Source organism: Natator depressus, chromosome 1 (assembly GCF_965152275.1).
Source record: "Natator depressus isolate rNatDep1 chromosome 1, rNatDep2.hap1, whole genome shotgun sequence".
Lineage (NCBI taxonomy): Eukaryota > Metazoa > Chordata > Testudines > Cheloniidae > Natator > Natator depressus.
Window position 1 is genome coordinate 292865464 of NC_134234.1, and position 19875 is coordinate 292885338.

At 41.3% G+C, this 19875-nt stretch overlaps 1 protein-coding gene across 3 annotated transcripts in view; it reads left to right on the forward strand.

Annotated features, from left to right (window-relative positions):
• ADAMTS20 (ADAM metallopeptidase with thrombospondin type 1 motif 20) overlaps nt 1-19875 on the forward strand; it is a 184582-nt gene that overhangs the window by 20678 nt on the left and 144029 nt on the right. For all 3 annotated transcript variants that reach the window (XM_074942180.1, XM_074942179.1, XM_074942181.1), the window contains exon 3: nt 12332-12497. In XM_074942180.1, the coding sequence (XP_074798281.1) occupies nt 12332-12497 (166 nt within the window). The remainder of the gene's footprint in view (nt 1-12331; nt 12498-19875) is intronic.

Genomic DNA, 19875 nt, shown 5'->3' on the forward strand with positions numbered 1-19875 from the left:
CTCTTCTGCTTTATGTGAATAATCCTTACTCATATGAGTAGTTCCACTGGAATTAATGGGCTACATACAGAGTAAGGATTACTTCCATGAATAAAGGATTGCAAGACTGGCTACAGTGTTAAAGCCTATGATCAAATTCTCTTTAAATGGACTGACAAGGATAAGAACCTAACAGTCTAAATCAGGGGTTCTCAACCTTTTTCGTTCTGACACCACCCCCCCCCAACATGCTATAAAAACTCCACAGCCCAGCTGTGCCACAACAACTGCCAGGGCCTACATTAGGAAGGAGAGCAACTGCACAGGGCCCCATGCCACAGGGGGCCAAGTGAAGCTAAGCTGCTTAGGCTTCAGCTTTAGCCCTGGTTGGTGGGGCACAGGGCAGCGTGGCTTTGGCTTTCTGCCCTGGGCCTCAATGAGTATAATGCAAGCCCGGCTTGGAGGACCCCCTGAAGCCTGCTCACAGCCCCCCACTGGGCCTCGGACCCCTGTTTGAGAACTGCTGGTCTAAATAATGTCCCCACTTGTAACTAACGAAACCCAGACTTCAGTCTTAGTTAGGGATTTGAACTGTACTGGTGGCTTCAAATCCGAGACTTTTTTCCACTCCAGTAACTCTTGTCAAGCTTTCTTAGGTTACGTCTCCACTATGAGCTAGGGGTGTGATTCCCAGCTTGCATCTACATACTGGTGCTAGTTTGATGAGAGCTAGCACAAATATAAATAGTGTGGCTGTGGTACCATTGGCTGCAGCTGCAGAAGCACAGCTTAGCTGTGCCGAATACATACCTACAGGGTTCAGGTGGGTTTGTACTCTGCATGGCTAAGCTCTGCTGTGCTGCCCATGCAACGTAGCTACACTAAAATCTTATATTTGCCTTACTCACACTAGCTTGGTGAGGGCTTCGTATATATGAGCTTGAAATCAAACTCCTACCACGTAGTGTAGATGTAGCCTAAGACCTGAGTTTGAGAGATTAACTTCCCACCCATTAACTAGACACTATGCACACATCTGCTTTTCTGTCCCCTAAAGCTGGGATTTTGACTTCGCTATGTTAACAGCACACTATGAACTTCTTTCATTGACATTTGGATATTCTGGGATCTGCTTGGGCATTAAATGACAAATGCAGGTTCTTTCTGTTAAACTAGAAGAGTGTTTTTATTCTTGCCCGTTCTCTTTTGTGATTCTCATGCATGATATTGAGGTTTTGTTTAACCTGGACTCTGGAGAGGTTCTATTATATGAATTACCTTATTGATGAAATTTTCACTTTGGGACTCCTCCTGGGCTCATAGAAGTAATCTTCGGCTCATATCCCTCTTTTTTTTTTTTTCTTGAGTAATCCTTTTGGCAAGACATCTAGACAGGTAGTGGTGTTTGCTTCTTCATATGTAATAGAGGTCACAATTACTGTCTTTTCCAAATTCCTACAACTAACATACTTCTCTCTTTCTTAAAGCCTTGTCTTCCTTTCTCCTCAGACCACAAGCTCTGGCTCGTTACAAAATACTGGGCCTTAACTCACGATTGTCACAGCCTTTACTAAAATACATTTTTCAGTATGTTTGCTATGTTGTTGAATGTTAACTTTAATTATTTCACAAGACTTTTATACTGCAGATTACTTTCCCAGCAAAGGTTAGAGGTAATTTCAATCCATGCTGTTGCTTATGTCACGTATGGTTTATTTTCCAGATTTAATGGGAAATATAAGAGTCCTATTAAATGGAGAAAATATCTGTCAAAGGGAAAAATAGCAGATGACATCCAACATTCTTTCAATTTTAACGTATTTGGGTCATTGAAACATCTTTTGAATGTAGAAAAAGGAACTATTTTATGAAATCAAACTCAAATGTATCAAAGAGATGTAACCACACTGGCCACTCAAATATGAACTTTGTTTTATTTAACTAGAGAACTTTATAATTTACATAATTAACATTTGGTAATAAAAATATTTGATTATTCTGATTCCTGGTGTGCTTCCTCTCCACATTTCAATTATGGCATAATTGTAATAGTCCATAGTTCCATATTCCCCTGCAGTTAAAAATTCAGATTCTAACCTTTTCAAGTGGTGTACATCATTTGTACTAGCTGTTTTCAAGACAACAGCGATTAAATTTGGTTAGAAATTAAACGGGGAATAGAGGCAATTTGGTAATAGGAATGAAGTGATGAAATGGTCTGATATTCAGAGCAAATATATAAAGCAGAAATTTCTAACTTTCCAATGGTATAATTGCAAGTATTCTGGCCATGATGGTTTGTGAGATGTATCTTAAAAAGCTCCCTGAGCAGGGACCATTACAATTTTATTCCAAATATTATTAATATTTATGTTATAGTAGATCTTATAGGCCTCAGCCACGTCCAGGTCCCTTTGTAATAGGCACTATATAAACATATAGTAAATGACAGTCACTGTCCCAAAGATGTTGCAGTCTAAAAGAAAAGACATAACAGGTGAATTAGACAAACATATAGGCAGCTGAAAGGGGAGTGAAGATGGGGTATGTAACAACAAAAATTGGATATTTCATCACAGATTAACTGTAGATACAATTCTTAACCTACCAGTGGTAGTAGTCACTACTTGTCTCCTTTCTATCCTTTACCAATTGGTAGTTTTCTGTGTGTGTTACAGCAGAGTAGAGTTTTAAGGAGAGATTGAAAGAAGGATAAAATGGTGGCTTTATGGATTTTGACTGAGAGTTTTTCCCATATATTAGATATGTTGTATTGGAGAAAGCATGAAGGTGTTTATGGGAAAAAAGCAGACAAGAAGAATGGAATTCAGGTAGTCACGGTAGTGGGCATCAAGGTCGATCTTGAATATATTGTGCGGCAAGAAGCAGCAAGATTTAGTTGTTGTCTGGAGGTGTGGGTCAAAAGAGAAGGCCAAATCAAAGATGAAGATGAAATGAGATTATGGGTCTGAGCAACATGGAGGATTGTGGTGTTGTCCACTTTGATAATAGAGACAGTGGAAGTGAGGGCTTTGGTGGAGAGATCAGGAGCTCAGTTTTGCCCATGCTAAATTTTAGTTGAGAGCTGGTCATCATATTGAAATGTCAGAAAGACAAGCTGAGGTTTTCTTATGAATAGAGGAAGACAGATCTGGAGCAGAGAGGAAGGTTTGTGAGTCTACAGCATAAAGCTGATAGCTAAAGTAACGTTTACAGAGAAGATCGCTCAGAGACAGGATGGAATGTTTTAAATCTAGGCAAGTTAAATTATTTATTTAAATCACTCGATTTTTTTAAACAAAATAACTGATTTAAATTAGACTGAGGATTTGTAAAACTGATTTGAAAACACATGCTACTGTAACTATGAATTGAAATATATAATGACCTAAATTATAAATGTTGCTGTTTGTTGGTTTGTTTTTAAACTCCACTAGGGGTAAGGTATCTTATTTGAAATTTACAAAACTGGCAGACAAAATCCTTAATACTGAAAATGAAGGCCCTGATGATACAAAAATTTTACGTTAGTTGTATAACATCACCCACACCACTTGTCTCATTGACTTCAGTGGAACTACTTATCCAAAAGTTAAGCATATACATAAGTGTTTGCAGCATCAGGAGCTAAACTGCATTTTTATTATTAATAAAATCTGCTAATTCAAAACAAAATAGCTTCAATGTTAACAATGGAATCCTATTTTGATTTTAAATACATTAATAAAGTTATTGTGAACTTTAGTATACACAAGCCAAAATTTTTAAAAATATAAGCCTAATATTAGGCTCCTCAGGGGACCCCATATATGTAACAACAGGTTTCAGAGTAGCAGCCGTGTTAGTCTATATTCGCAAAAAGGAGTACTTGTGGCACCTTAGAGACTAACAAATTTATTTGAGCATAAGCTTTCGTGAGCTAGAGTCTCTAAGGTGCCACAAGTACTCCCTTTCTTTTTGCATATATATAATATGCACCTAAGAATGGAATTTTCAAAATTGTTTAAGTTACTTAAGAACACACTTCCTGTTGATTTCAAAAAGCAAACTCTGATGGAGGAATATAGCCAGGTCCAGGCCTTTCAGTTTTCTTGACTTTTGGCAGTTCAATATATTGCAAGATGTTGGTTACAAATATATCACAAGCTACCTTAGAGACTAACCAGTTTATTTGAGCATAAGCTTTCGATGCTTATGCTCAAATAAATTGGTTAGTCTCTAAGGTTCCACTAGTACTCCTTTTCTTTTTGTGAATACAGACTAACACGGCTGCTACTCTGAAACCTATCACAAGCTGTTTGCTTATCAACTGAATTCTGTGTTTGAGTTTGTGTTCTCACTGTAAGATATTAAGGAGGCACATGACTGGGCTTATCTTTTTGGTATAGACAAGCATTTTAAGTGAAACTTCTTAGTAGAAAACATTTCTATGTAAAATCTTAAATTCTATTCTCAACTGGAAAACTAATTAAAGAAACAAGTACACATTATCCACTCTGGTAATTTGAAACTATAAAATGGGAAGAAAGAAAAATAGTAGCAACATGTAAATAAAAAATCTGGTTTAAATTTAAAATGTTGATTTTTATAATGATTTTTGTCTTCCCTGCCCAGAGATAAGGTGTAGAGTGTAAAGAGAAGGGGGCCACAGAATGAATTAATGTATAAATAAAGACTGTACACACTGCATAAAGTCAATCTTACCCCATTCTTAGGGTTGACTGTATTGATAATTCAAATAATGAAATAATATAAATCTTAACAAAAGCTTTCTTCCTTAAGTCTGAGTGACAGGACCTCCCTCTCTCTGCCCCTAGGACTTTTGGACCAGAAGGTCATATCCACTCAAGGCTGTCTCTGACAGGCTGTAGAACTTCTGGTTGCCGGGAATCCCAGCTTCTGAGCTGCTCCCCTCCCCCGCCCCCCGCCGGGACGCAGATAGAGTTCTCACCATTCCCTCAAAAACCACACAACACAAAAGTAATGAGTGTGGGAAAGTTGAGCTGAGCGTATGCTGTGCCACAGAGACCTGAAGGCTGCTTGTGTGCCCAGGCCTTGCCAAGAATTTAGATCTACCTGACACCAAGAAAGTCCTACCTCTGCAGAGTGAGGCATGAGAGGAAGCAGTGGTGGGGAAATGGATGTATCAATTATGGGGGATGTTTTGTCTTTTGCTCTTTACATAGCATACATAATATGAAAGCGTCAGACAGACACAGTGGACTCAGGTAACTGTGTTTACTTACATCACATTCAAGGCCTAGTTACATGTGGTGACATAGGGTAGGTCTACACTCCAATTAAAAACCTGCAGCTGGCCTGTGCCGGCTGACTTGGGCTCACAGGGATCGGGCTAAGGGGCAGTTTAATTGCAGTATAGATGTCACTTCATATGATTAAAAAATATGACCATGTGTAGATCATTGTTGCTACCACTGTTCTAGAATTGCAACAAATCTTGTACAAAGTATGTCATGTAAGGTGTCAGTGGAAAAGTTATGATTTGCTGAATGATTATCCTGTTTGTATGCAAGTATCATTTTTGTATCTGAAGTTATGAATATTGACTATATACCTGTATTTCAAATGTGTTCGCTCCTGTGGTCACACTCACAAGGCAGCTTACTTCTAGTCTGGCCAGCACATTGTGAAGGGACTATTCAAGTTGAATTGCCCATCAAAGAACACGTAACTCACAATGGACTATATGCAAGTGGGAATAGTCCCGCTATTGTGGGGAACTTTCCTGGCTTCTGTACTACCCCAGTGAAGTGGGCTAGCGAAAGGATCTGAGTCCTCGCTCCCACTTCCTTTACCCAGTGGCCTCCCTGCCCTTGAGGACTCCCCTTCCACTTTCCTGTCTGGCAAAGTTCTCATAACCCCAACAAGGCTGGGCCCAGGATTCCTGGGGGTCTCGACCCCCAACCCTGCTGTGGTGACCTAGGACAGGGGCTAGGGTGTTCCCACTCCAGGGTACTCTCTCTGCACTGGGCACTTCTCTGACCCACTGACCATTATATACAATTTAAAGCAAATGCAAGTTATTTAATCAACAATTAATTTTAAAAAGAATAAGGAAAAATGAGAAAGGTTAAAGGAAACATCAACCTGCTCTGTGGCAGGGAACATCACAAACAGTGTCTCTGGAATGTCAGGGCAGTTCACAGTCTGTTCCTTGTAAGTTCCAGGCCTTCTTCTCAGGCCCTGGCTGTGCTGCAGGGATGCTGTGGGTTGGACACTTGCTCTGGTGGTGGCCACACGCTCTCAGGCTCTAAGTGGTAGGACCCTTCTTTCCAGTGTCGCCCCCCACCCTGTCGGGGTTATGATCCAAGCCTGGCCTGCAGAGCCTCCTGGCTGAGGCGTCTCCCTGTGCTGGGCCTGCTGTCCAGGGTCCCCCTCGGTCTCTCCAGCTGCTCACCTCACCCAGCTCCGGACTGCTCCAGCCCCAGCTCCACCACTCTGTCTCTGCACTGCTGCTGCTCTGCCTCCAGCTCCCTGGGCTGCTTCTTTGGCCCCTCTGCCTCCGGTTGCTGCAGCTCTCCTCCCAGGGCAAGTCCGCTCTACAGGCTGCTTCTGTGACTCTGCTCCCAGCACTGACCTGCTTCGTGGGCTGCTTTTCTGGCCCCTCTGGCTCTGGTTGCTGCAGCTCTGCTCCCAGGGCAAGTCTGCTCTCTCCAGACTGTGCCTCTAGCTTTGGGGCTGCAGCTCTACTCCCAGGACAGGGTCTGCTCTCTCTGGGCTGCTTTTCTGGTCCCTCTGGATCTGGCACAGCTCTGGTCCCCAGTTTAGCTTGGGCCCCTGCTTTCTCCTTAGCTCAGCCCCACTCTGTCTGACTCAGGCAAACCCAGCTCACATGGAGGACAGGACCTCCCTGGCCTCTTGACTCCCTGATTAGCCTGCTGGCCCTGTCATTCAGGCGGACCTGGAGCATTGGCCTCTCCCCATTGTTCCTGGGGGCTGTCAGTCTCAGGATCCTGATTCCCCATCGACCCTTCCCCCTTTTTAGTACTGGGAGCTAGCAACTAAAACACCCCCCACTGAATGTTAGTAAGGGGGCAACAGTCACCTTACATATAGAAGAGGCGTATACCTACCTGATGAACCTTCCTGTGAATGTTCTAGCTAGAATATGGGCAATGGCCTCTGCTATGACTTTTTTCAAAGCATGCAAGGGCATGTAATGAGACCATGTGGTTCTAAACTCCATGTTGTTACCTGTATTTTTCTACAAGCTGTGGTGAGGGCTTTGTTTGGAACAATGGGTTTCCCTCCACATTGGCAGAAGCTATAAAAGGCCCTGGAAACATCTCCATTTTGCCTCTTTCCTGCTCTGATCTCTGGATTATGGACTTATACTAATGGGAGCATTCTAGCCAAGGGACCGAGGACTTTCCAATTATTTGGGAGCAATCAGAAACGTAACCAATTAGCAGTTTATGCCATCACTACTTTATCTGATCCGAGAATTTTGCTATTATTGTATGTATTTGATTCCTTTAACCAATTCTAACTCTCATCTCTTTCTTTTTATAAATAAACCTTTAGATATTAGATGTTAAAGGATTGGCAATAGTGTGATTATTGGGTAAGATCTGAGTTATATATTGACCTGGGTATGTGGCTGGTCCTTTGGGATCTGGAGAACCTTTTGTTTGATGAAATTGGTTTTAAATAACCATTGATCGTTAAATCTGGTGTCTGGGTGTTGAATCGAGGACTGGAATACCTAAGGAGGCTGCATTTCTGATTTGTTCTGTTTCACCACACTGGCTAGCAAGTTTACTTTTGTCCTGAATTTGATATTCTCAGTTGTCTCTCTGCCTCAGTGGGTCACAATAGACATTTGGGCTTGCACTGGAGCCCATGCTCCAGGGTCCTGTGAAGTGGAAAGGCCCCAGGGCTCAGGCTTCAGCCTGAGCCTGAACATCTACACCGCAATTAAACTGTCCCGCAGCATGAGCCCTGTGAGCCTGAGTCAGCTGGCATGGGCCAGCCGTGGGTGTTTAAGAGCAGTGTAGACATAACCATAAAATATGCTACTACTCTGACAGATTACTAGACATAGTATGTTGATCACCACTAGAGGGCTCACCTACTATTCGAAAGGATACTACCCAATTCCTGTTCACCTGTTCTTCCCAACAAATAGGTGTAACTTTCAGGAGCGTCACAAAAGGCAATCGGGAACTGTAACGTGTTGAAAATTTTATTATAATATAAAGCAAAGAAAATCTTACTCCTTGCATATCGTTACCCTTCAAGGCCAAGTATTCTCTGTCAACCTCTCTAAACATACACAAAAATAACTCACATTGGCTTATCATTATTATCACTGATACATACTCTGTAGAACCTCAAAGATATGAACACCAGAGTTACGGACTGATTGGTCAACTGGACACCATGTGAAACCGGAAGTAACCAATCATGCAGCAACAGAGACCAAAAAAAAAAAAAAAAGAAAAAAAAGCAAATACTGTACTGTGACTGTATTGCATCTAAAGGTAGGCACATCTGGGCTGCCTGTTTCCATTCCCACCCCCACCCCCACATGTGGGGCAGCCACTTACAGCTTGGAGGTGAAGATGCTGGGGCTGCTAGCCCAAGGCCGCTGGAGCCAGCAGAGCAGGAGCAGCGCCGGGGTCTGCACTGCTTTCACCCTGCGGGGAGGGGGTTGTTTTTACCTGCCCTTCCTCTGGCTGGGAGGGGGATGCACTGTTTACACAGACAGGAGAGGGACAAGCTTGCAAACTCAGTGCGACCCAGGGAACGAAGCTGCCTGCAAAGAAACTGCCTGTGTTGAGGGAGCTCAGCTGCTGCTGAAGCCTGGCCTGGAGTGTCAGCTGATGGGAGCCTGAACTGTGTTTTGTTCAGAGCAGGGATTGGCAACCTTTCAGAAGTGGTGTGCTGAGTCTTCATTTATTCACTCTAATTTAAGGTTTTGAGTGCCAGTAGAACATTTTAATGTTTTTAGAAGGTCTCTTTCTATAAGTCTATAATATATAACTAAACTATTGTTGTATGTAAAGTAAATAAGGTTTTTACAATGTTTAAGAAGCTTCATTTAAAATTAAATTAAAATGCAGAGCCCCCCGGACCGGTGGCCAGGACCCGGGCAGTGTGAGTGCCACTGAAAATAAGCTTGTGTGCCGTCTTCGGCACGCATGCCATAGGTTGCCTACCCCTGGTTCAGAGTTATGGACACCCTCCATACCCAAGGTATCAGTAACTCTGAGGTTCTACTGTATTACAGAAGAGTAAAAAAGTAAGGGGGGGGGTTTCATGAAAATGTGGGTGAAAAAGGGGTTTCCAACCTGAAAATTTTGAGGACAAATTGCTGTAAACTACCAGAAGCAGTAGTGGTAGGATCTGGAGGGGGAAGTCAGTGTCCTTGTTTTCCTGACTATCAGTTATTTTCACTGCTGCCACCTTCTGCCTGCTGTGTTTACCCAGGTCCCCCTCTTCTACTGCTTCATACTGCTCCTATATAGGGGCTTTCTTCTATGGTCCCCACCTTTCAGCTGCCTTTGTGAAGCTCTGATTGGAGCTTTCCTGTGGACCTCCTTTCCAAGCCATTCTAGGCTCTCTGAGGGAGGCTTTCTCTGGGGCCTCGTTCCTGGCTGCTGTTGCTGACTGGGACCTCTTAGCTGTTACGTGCTGCCCTCTCTTGCGTTTCCTCTGAGGTGTTCTTCTCCTGCCTGCTTTTTCTGTCCTGTCCTATGGATTATGCAGAGAGTCCCTGAATGCTGCTGCTTCATGCTGTCTAGTGCTTCCATTTCTTGTTCTTGAACCTGTCTTCCCTCTCAACCAGCCAATCCCTTGTTCCTGTCTTCTGTCAACACCTAGCCAGTGGCCTGTGACTCCATGGTAAGACTGTTCTAGTTCTTTAGGAGTTCATGCTTGTTACTGCATTGGTGAAATCTAATTATAGAACATACAACTAGTTTGAGGTTATTGCCCTGCTTTTTGAGGGTCTGTCCTGAGATTGGCACTCATGGTCATGAGCCACTCCAGACAGCATGATATTTGGTGTAATCTTGGCAGGATTCACATGCCACAGATCAATCGGATTAATAGATCATAATCCAGCATAGATTTTAGAGGGTCCATTGAATCTCTCCACCAGACCATTTGTCTCTGGGTGACAGGGGACAGCTTTTATTTGTTTCAACCCACACAACTTCCATAACTCACTGAAAAGCTGAGACATAAAATTTGACTTCATGTAAGATAAAATCTCTTTAGGGAAACCCACTCTGCTAAAAATAGTGAAAAGGACTTTTGTCACAGAATCAGTCTCTGTTTATTAGAGCAACTGCTTCAGGATATCAAATGGCAAAATCCACTACCACCAGGATATATTTCTTCCCCCTTTGGGTAGAACATGGCTTAGGGCCCATAGTGTCCACTGTTATCCTATAAAATGCCTCTTGTATCACAGGTAAGGGATGTAGGAGAACTTTCTGAGGCCCTGCTGGTCTTTTCCTTTTGGCATAATTCACAAGATCTGCAATAATTTTTCACATCATTCTATATCGCTGGCCAATAGAAATTTTTCTTTAATCCCTCATAGGTTCTCTATGCCCACAAGTGACTAGCAAAAGGACAATCATATGCTAGCAACATTGATTCTCCACAATGCTGGGCAGGCACAAACAACTGCTTGTGGTGTTTTCCAGGACTCTCTGTCCCAAAGGACCAGTCACTTACCCCAAGTCATTTCTACTCAGATCTCAAACCAAAGGCAACTCCTGTTGCCAGTTCTGTAATAAATTAACTAGAGATTTGTTAACTAAGAAAAGAAATGTTATGTACTAGGTTAAAGCAGAAAACATACACACAGGAGTTAGCCTCAGATTTAAGAAGGCAATATACACTTCTATAATAAACTGCTCTTTAGGGATGACCCATGCCAAGCAACATGGGGATCTCTTACTTATGTTTGGGAATCTCTGCCCCTCAGAGTCCAGAGAGCATAAAGAGATGGAGTTTCTCCTTGTCAGTGATTTTTATCCCCTTCAACTCAGAATCCAAGTTGATGGGATGAGTTCATGCGTAGGTCTCACCTTCCTGGAGGGAGCTTGGAATGCATTCAACAAGGTTTCTGTCCTTGGATGCTACACAATGCCTCATTTGCCTTCAGTGGGACATCCTGTGTGCAGGACGAGCACTTTACCTTATTTAATGCTTTCCCTCTGCCATACAGGAGTTGGTTTCAGCCCTTCCCACACCCAGAAACAGACTAATTTCTTCTGCTGCAGTGGAGGTGGAGGGTCCTTCCCCTCCCCCCTTAGCAGTTTCTGGCTCTTTATCATTTCTCATTGGGATCCCAGCACAATATTTGTTTTAACTACAGGTTACAACATGAACAGGCTTAGTCATATGCAAAATATCATTGCCTACCAGCATTTCCACGGATATACTGTGTAGCACCCCCATTTTCAGGTCATGCTCTAAACCTTCTGAATTCCAAATGAACCTTAGCCAAAGGCATAAGAATATTGTGTTTCCCCACTGCCAGAAGCTCTACCTTCGGGTGTATACCTTCCTTATGTGCATGTACTTTTATAAAATAAAGGTTTCAGAGTAGCAGCCGTGTTAGTCTGTATTCGCAAAAAGAAAAGGAGTACTTGTGGCACCTTAGAGACTAACAAAGTTATTTGAGCATAAGCTTTCATGAGCTACAGCTCACTTCATCGGATGCAATTTTTTTTTTTTTTTTTTGCTTTTGTGCATGTCACTGATTCATCTATATGCTCAGTCACTTTCCTCTGTTTGTGTGGTTCTTTCATTCAGCAAAAGGACAGAAAACCATTATAAGAAAATGTATTAAAACCTTATTTTAAATAAATTTTGAAGTAGATTAGTTTTCAAGAAAAGTGTTGCTTTACTGTACCGTAAAATTGAAATTTTAAGAGAAAATAGTTATATCTGCAAAAAAACAATGGGCAACAGCTCAATACAGAAATTGACATGCTGATAAAACCCTGTAGTTAAGATTGCCCTGCTCCCCAAATCTGAGCTGACCTTGGAGCAGAAAATTCCAAACTTCAGCCCCAGTCTGGAAGTCAGTGGGACTCTGAGTGGGCTCAAGGGTCTGCATATGTGAAAGTACTTGCAAGATTGGGGCCACAGAGAATGAGGGTGGAGGGTGGTGGTATAGATTTGTGTATAATACACAATTTTAAAAAAACCCAGAAACTTCAATGACAGCATAATAGAGCATATAGTACATTTTCATCTGTAGTTAATTTTGAGTACTTCATACAAATTTTATTGCACACATAAAATCACTGGTGTAAAATATAATTTTCAGAGGAAAATACATTGACGGCCTCTGTCTTATTTTCAGATGGGCACCTTTAAAGCACATGATGGTGAATATTTTTTAGAACCTTTGATGAAGGCAGATGGAGATGAACACGAAGATGATCATAACAAACCACATCTTATATACAGACATGAAGATTTAAAAAATGACATTTATCAGAAATCCCATAAACCTTGTGAAGTTTCAGGTATAGTTACACTTTAAATTCTGATGTCTATGTCTGTTCATTATGGTTTTTAGTATTTTAACAAATTGTATGTTTAAAAAATGTTTTTCCATAGTGGTATTAATGACTATCGCTGTCACTGAGGCCTTAGAATTTATTTTATTTATTTGTTTCACATAGACCTAACAAACATTGGTGAAAAACAAATGCCCCACTTTAAATGTAAGAATAAATTAGCTTGCAAAAATATGCATCAGTCTTTCAAACACTTATGCACGTTTTATTTTTCACAGTGATTGTTCCATAGATTAAATTTTTCAGCATCAGGAACATATTTTCAATTTTTGTGTAGATTCACAAAATAAATGAAATTTATTGCAAATAAATCTAAAAAGTAATACATTAAATCTTCCTGTCCTATAACATACTGTATTATCTAATATTTACTATTAGCGTAGGTACTGTTGTTCTAACTATATGCATTTTTAAAATATTGTATATTCATATTACATATTCATATTAGTATATTAACATTGAGAAACAGAAAAAGGGGTACCTGAGGAACATAGAATTAGGATATGTCACAACATATTGGCAGTAATTTTCAAAGCTTCACAGTTTAGGAGATGATTCACTTGCATATGAAAGGAAAAAAGCACTACTAATAGCATAAGGACAAATAATGGATGTAGCACAGTGCTTTAAAACAGCTATATTTTCATAAAATTGTAAGACTAGAAGGGACCTCGAGAGGTCTTCTAGTCCAGTCCCGTGCACTCAAGGCAGGACTAAGTATTATCTAGACCAGTGCTACTCAAGTGGTGGTCTGCGGACCGGTGCCGGTCCGTGAGCCATTGGCAGCCGGTCTGCGCGCACATTGGAAAAAAAAAATTGCTGGTCCCGCACATCACACAGCTTGAGAAGCACTAATCTAGACCATCCCTGACAGGTGTTTGTCTAACCTGCTCTTAAAAATTTCCAATGACAGAGATTCCACAATCTCCCTAGGCAGTTTATTCCACTGCTTAACCACCCTGACAATTAGGAAGTTTTTCATAAAGTCCAACCTAGACCACCCTTGCTGCAATTTAAGCCCATTGCTTCTTGTCCTGTCCTCAGAGATGAAAGACAATTTCTTTCCCTCTTCCTTGCAACAATCTTTTATGTACTTGAAAACTGCTATCATGTCCCCCGCAGTCCTCTCTTCTCCAGACTAAACAAACCCATTTTTTCAATCTTCTGTCATAGATCATATTTTCTAGACCTTTAATTATTTTTGTTGCTCTTCTATGGACTTGCTCCAGTTTGCCCACATCTTCTCTGAAATGTGGCGCCCAGAACTGGACACAATACTCCAGTTGAGGCCTAATCAGCATGGAGTAGAGCAGAGGAATTACTTCTTGTGTCTTGCTTACAACATTCCTGCTAATACATCCCAGAATATTTGATTTTTTTTTTTTTGCAATAGTGTTACACTGTTGACTCACATTTAGCTTGTGATCCACTATGAACCCCCTGCCTTTCTGCAGTATGCCTTCCTAGGCACGAATTTTCCATTTTGTATGTGTGGCTCTGATTGTTCTTTCCTAAGTGAAGTACTTTGCATTTGTCTTTATTGAATTTCATACTGTTTCCTTCAGACCATTTCTCCAGTTTGTCCAGATCATTTTGAATTTTAATCCTATCCTCCAAAGCACTTGCAACCCTTCCCAGCTAGGTATCGTCCACAAACTTTATAAGTGTACTCTCTATGCCATAATATAAATTATTGATGAAGATATTGAACAGAACCAGACCAGAACTGATCCCTGCGGGACCCCACTTGATATGCCCTTCCAGCTTGACAGTGAGCCACTGATAACTACTACTCTCTAGGAATGCTTTTCCCACCAGTTATGCACCCACCTTATAGTAGCCCCACCTAGGTTGTATTTCCCTAGTTTGTTTATGAGAAGGTCATGCAAAACAGTATCAAAAGCCTTACTTTTAGTAAAGTCAAGATATACCACATCTACTGCTTCCCCTCTACCCTGTCAAAGAAAGCTATTAGGTTGGTTTGACACTATTTGTTCTTGACAAATCCATGCTGACTGTTACTTATCACTAGGGCCCTACCAAAATCATGGTCCATTTTAGTCAGTTTCACGGTCATCGGATTTTAAAAATCATTAATTTCATGATTTCAGCTATTTAAATCTGAAATTTCACCGTGTTGTAATTGTAGGGATCCTGACCCAAAAAGTGTGTGTGTGGGCGGGGGAGGGAATTGGGGGGGGGGGGTTACAGGTTATTGTAGGGTAGGTTGCGGTACTGCTACCCTTACTTCTGCACTGCTGCTGGCAGCGGTGCTGCCTTCAGAGCTGGGCAGCTGGAGAGCAGTGACTGCTGGCTGGGAGCCCAGTTCTGAAGGCAGATCCACCGCCAGCAACAGCACAGAAGTAAGGGTGGCCTGGTGTGGTATTGCCACCCTTACTTCTGTGCTGCTGCTGGTGGGGTGCTGCCTTCAGAGCTGGGCGCCTGGCCAACCGCCACCACTCTTCGGCCGCCCAGCTCTGAAGGCAGCACAGAAGTAAGGGTGGCAGTACTGCAACCCCCCTAAAATAACCTTGCAACCCCCCTGTAACTCCCTTTTGGGTCAGGACCCCCAATTTGAGAAATGCTGGTTTCCCCTGTGAAATCTGTATAGTATAGGATAAAAGCACACAAAAGACCAGATTTCACAAGGAAGACCAGATTTCACGGTCTGTGATGCATTTTTCGTGGCCGTGAATTTAGCAGGGCCCTACTTATCTTATCATCTTCTAGGTGCCTGCAAATTGATTGCTTAAGTATTTGCTCCATTATCTTTCTGGGTACTGAAGTTAAGCTGACTGGTCTGTAATTCCGAGTTGTGCTTTTGTAGTGTAGTGTACATTTTTCTACAGTTGTGTGTGTAGACATGTATGCATCTTAATGGTTTATTGAAGACTGCAACATGATGTAACGGGGAAAAAGACATCTGCAGCTACCCTCAAAGTTCCACATCTAGACGAAGGAGTGGGTTTAGAAATAATTTATTTGAGATTCTAGGTGTCCATCAACTTCAGTTCCAAACAGTAGGATATCAATTTACTATTATAAGAGTGCCATTTTAGAAGTATTCCTCATTGTGTCTAAGTGTTTTAAACCTATTGACATAATAGATGCCTTTCTTGTGCTTTTAATATCAGCATAAGGGCTTTGTTTATGTGACTTCAAAGAAAGCACAAATGTGTGCAGCTTCATAGTAGAAAACTGGAGAAAGTAGTTTATGATGTTTGGTTTGACCTGGCATTGAGAAGCATCCTGTTTAATGAATTCTTTAGCTTTGATGAGATTGAAACCAATGTGTGCTCATTCTGAATGTACATGCATTTCATGAATGTTTATGCAACACTGAAAATTCACAATTACCATCTTTTCTCAGGAGGATAGTGGTCAAAAGAAAGTCAGACTATACCCTTTCCTCTTAAGGAATATATGACTAAATATTTGAAAATATCAATTCCCTGAAAATGTGTAGTGGTGTGGTTTTAGTAGTTTGTGCTTGTGATTTTAATCTTGGAAAACGCTTATCACATACTAGTAGCTGAAAGCCCATCCTGTCACATGGGTTTAATTAGTAAGACCAGCTGTTTGTAAAAAAATAACAATCCTAAAATGGCTCAGAACTTAAAAATTGGACGGTAACAGACCACAGATATTGCTGTTGTGTGGGTGGTTGTGTTGATTTATATTTGGGGTTGTGTTGGGAGACTTGTGCTGGTGGTGAATGGGATGTGTGCTGCAGTAAGGAGCTATGTGTGGGGTTATTGTGTGTGTGGGTTGTGTTGTTCTGGGAAAGTTGTGTGGATTTATATGAGAGGCAAATGAGGGGGGTGTGCTGCGGTGAGGAGCTATGTGTGTTTGGGGTTATTGTGTGTAGTGGTTGAGTGATTGTGTTGATTTAAGTCTAGGGGTGTTGTGCTGGGAGGGATGTGTGGGTGGCAGTTGGGCACATAGGTGTGGCAGTTGAGCCAAGAAATCCACCATCTATGCAGTTTCCCTTCATACAGTCAATGAAATTGTAAATAGATTAGCTGTGGAGGAAGGGTGGTGATTAGTTGAGTTACCTCTAATCTGACAGTGATCCAGGACTCTTGGCATGGCATAGATACATGCCTTACTATAACTGTACACCTCACCGGTATAATTCATAAAGTCAAAATGGCTGAGAACTTAAAAATTGTATGGTAACAGATCGCAAAACTGAGTAATGATTCAAGTTGGTTATACTCTGAACAAAAAGAGCTCTGTCATGCTTGTAGCTGCTTCCATCACCTCACACTGACTCAGAAGACATTTTAGGCTTCAGAGTGACACAGTGACATTCCTAGAATCTTGTTAGGTGGATTTTAAACTTGGAAGCAGTAAGTATAAGGTAAAAACTCTGTGGATTCATAGATTTTAAGGGCACAAATGGACCATTATGATCATACAGTCTAATCTCGTGCATTACAAATGGCATAGTAATTATATTTCTATATATGTATTTTGTTGAAGGTTACTTTAAAAACATGGTGATATCCATTGATTGGTATTGTCTATCAGATAGTTTGTACTTTATTTGAAAATCATGGAAATATCAGTCCTCAGATTATTCCTTGTATAAAAAAAAAAAGCAAGAGTTTCAGTCAAATTCATGTAAATATTACACCGCCAGTTATAATTTTTGAGTTCTGATCTGACATTGTCTTTTATATTTCTGTTCAATGTCTGCTCTTGCACTAGGTTTGTATAAGGCCCCATTCTTGGTTAGTTTTAGGTACTACTGTAATAAACAAAATTAATAATAATTGCACTTTTTAAAAAAACTACACATTATCCTTTATCCAAATCATGGTCATTGCCATTTCACTGGTCTTTCAGATTTTGCAGTTTTTCTAATCAAATCGAAAAGAAAACTCATTTCATTCTCTACCCTTTCCATCATATCCACAAAATGAAAGATTCTGGGAAACTAGCTTTGTAAAGGTAATTGTGAGAGTGCGCTGGGAATCAAGAGCTGAGCCAGCACTCTAGTCACTTAAACACCAATTAAGTCCCCCCAGGATGGACCTGATGGGGGCCTAATTAGTGGGTTAGAATGGGCTGGGCGAGGATTAACGAGCAAATTGGCCCATTAACACAGAAGGAATAAGAAGGCACAGGAAGCAAGTGTAGGGGAGAGAGAGGGAGGCTAGCAGGGTCAGAACCAGGAACAGTCTCTGGGTTGTGAGCTCTTCCATCTCCGCAGCAGAGAAGAGAGGTGAAACTGTTGTTAATTTATGGCGTATGGATCAGTAAGGTGGTGGAAAGAGCCAATGTAGATAAACTGAAGTGGGGTGTTTAATGGCTGAAGCTCTCTGACTGTGTAGACAGACAGACAGACAGCAGAATATAGGAGCAGACTAGTTCACTGTCACACTAATTATTTCACCTAAATCAGAGATTCTACAAGGCCTAAAACTATTGAGTTAAATGGGTATAAATTTGTGCGTAACCAAATTAAGCTACTTTTAAACCAACCTAAGAATATCTATTCACAAACTTGCACCCAGTTTACTAAATCAGTTCAGAAATACTCTTTTAGTGAAACTGCCAGAAGTTTGCTTAGAGAGCAAGGGCTAAGTCTCCTTTTGTTAATTCAATATTATCACAGTTCAGGCCAACTGTTCTGGTATTCCTCCTCTGTGGTCCACCAAGGGCACCCACTGAGGCATGCGTCTCTCCCCCCCCTCCTGACTGGGTTTTTTTCCCCAGGCTGTACTATTCCCTGCCTACAGTGTGAATTCTCCAGCAGGTCAGACTACTTAAGCAGGCCTGTTTTGCTTTTCTCCTCAGAGGCTATAAACAGAGTAATTGCCCACAGTTTTAAGTTTACAGTGCAGTTTTTTCTAAGCAAGAGCATTTATTCTTAAGGTAAAAGTATTACAGAGAAAACGTATTAAAAAGCACAAAAGAACCCCCATCTCCATAAGGGCTTTGGTTGATGTCAGTCCTTCCCACCTCATCTAAGGATTGGACAGAAGGTTCTGTTCGCTGGATCAGAAAAAAATCCCCGAGTCAGTTTAAACTCAGGCTATTTATCCAAAAGTTCGTTTTTGTCTGTTGGCCTCTTGAAAATCCAGTCTGAACTAGTACAGGCAAGCCTCCTCAGGAGGTGGTACCACTCTGTAGATATTACAATCTGAATGAATTTGCCTAATCACCCCCCACTGTTCTTAGTTCTTAGAGGACTGTGGTTACCTTTTCCCATGGAATTACATAAAATTCCTGGCCCGCAATGATGCATAAACTTAATACAGTAAGATCTCCAAAAGAGATTGCAGGAAACTCCCATATCTGTCACAAATATATCCACTATTTTTCTTGAATTGTAATTCGGTAGCATTGTATGACATAGCACTACTGAACAATTCCTTGATAGTGAATGGATATGAATTAACATGAGCATAAATGAGATCAAAATCTGATTTTTTTCATGAACATTTATAAATGTGCAGCTGTGAACAAGTATCCCACATCATAACTGCGTCTCCAGTTTAAAATAAAGTTTTTCAAAGCATTCATACTCCAAAACTTAAATTTGCCCTAGATTTTCAAAGATTAAACACGTAGGCATGGTAAGCCTCTCAAGATACGTCTACACTGCAACAAAACCCTCATGGAAATAAGTCTCAGAGCCCAGGTCAACTACCTTGGGCTCATGGGGCCTGTGCTATAGGGCTAAAAATAGTAGTGTAGACATTCCTGCTGGGTTGGCACCCAGGCTCTGAAACCTGGTGAGGGTCTTAGAGCCCAGGCTTCAGCCCAAGCAGAAATGTCTGCGCTGCTATTTATAGCCTGTCATTTGACCCGGGCTCTGAGACTCTCTACTGCTTTTTGCAGTGTAGACATACCTTCACAGATCAGATCCATCGACATATTAAATTGATAATTGTAAGTTTTCTGAAAGCTGCCAGATTCTGATTTTAATAGGTCTTTGATGATATTGTTCATTGTATCCCAATCCCCATCCTCTTGTAAGCTCTTCCTGGTTCTGAAGGCAGGACAACATATGGCAACACATAGTGGAGACACAGTGACCTCCTGAAGGCACATTACTGGACATTGTCCAGTGACTGGTATGCCAATTCAATTACATACTATTTGTGGAGTACTCCTCCACCAGCTTGCTTTCCCTGGAGTGCAGTGCTCTCAAAAATGATACCTTTGTTTTCACAATCAAGTGAATTATGATACTAAAACCCAGTTAAGCCCCCTTACATGTAGCCAAGTGGCTGTGCATGGGAAATTGTATGGTAATTTTTCTTTTAACTGTGGGCATAAATTATAGTTCAGTGCTTTTAAAAGTATTAGG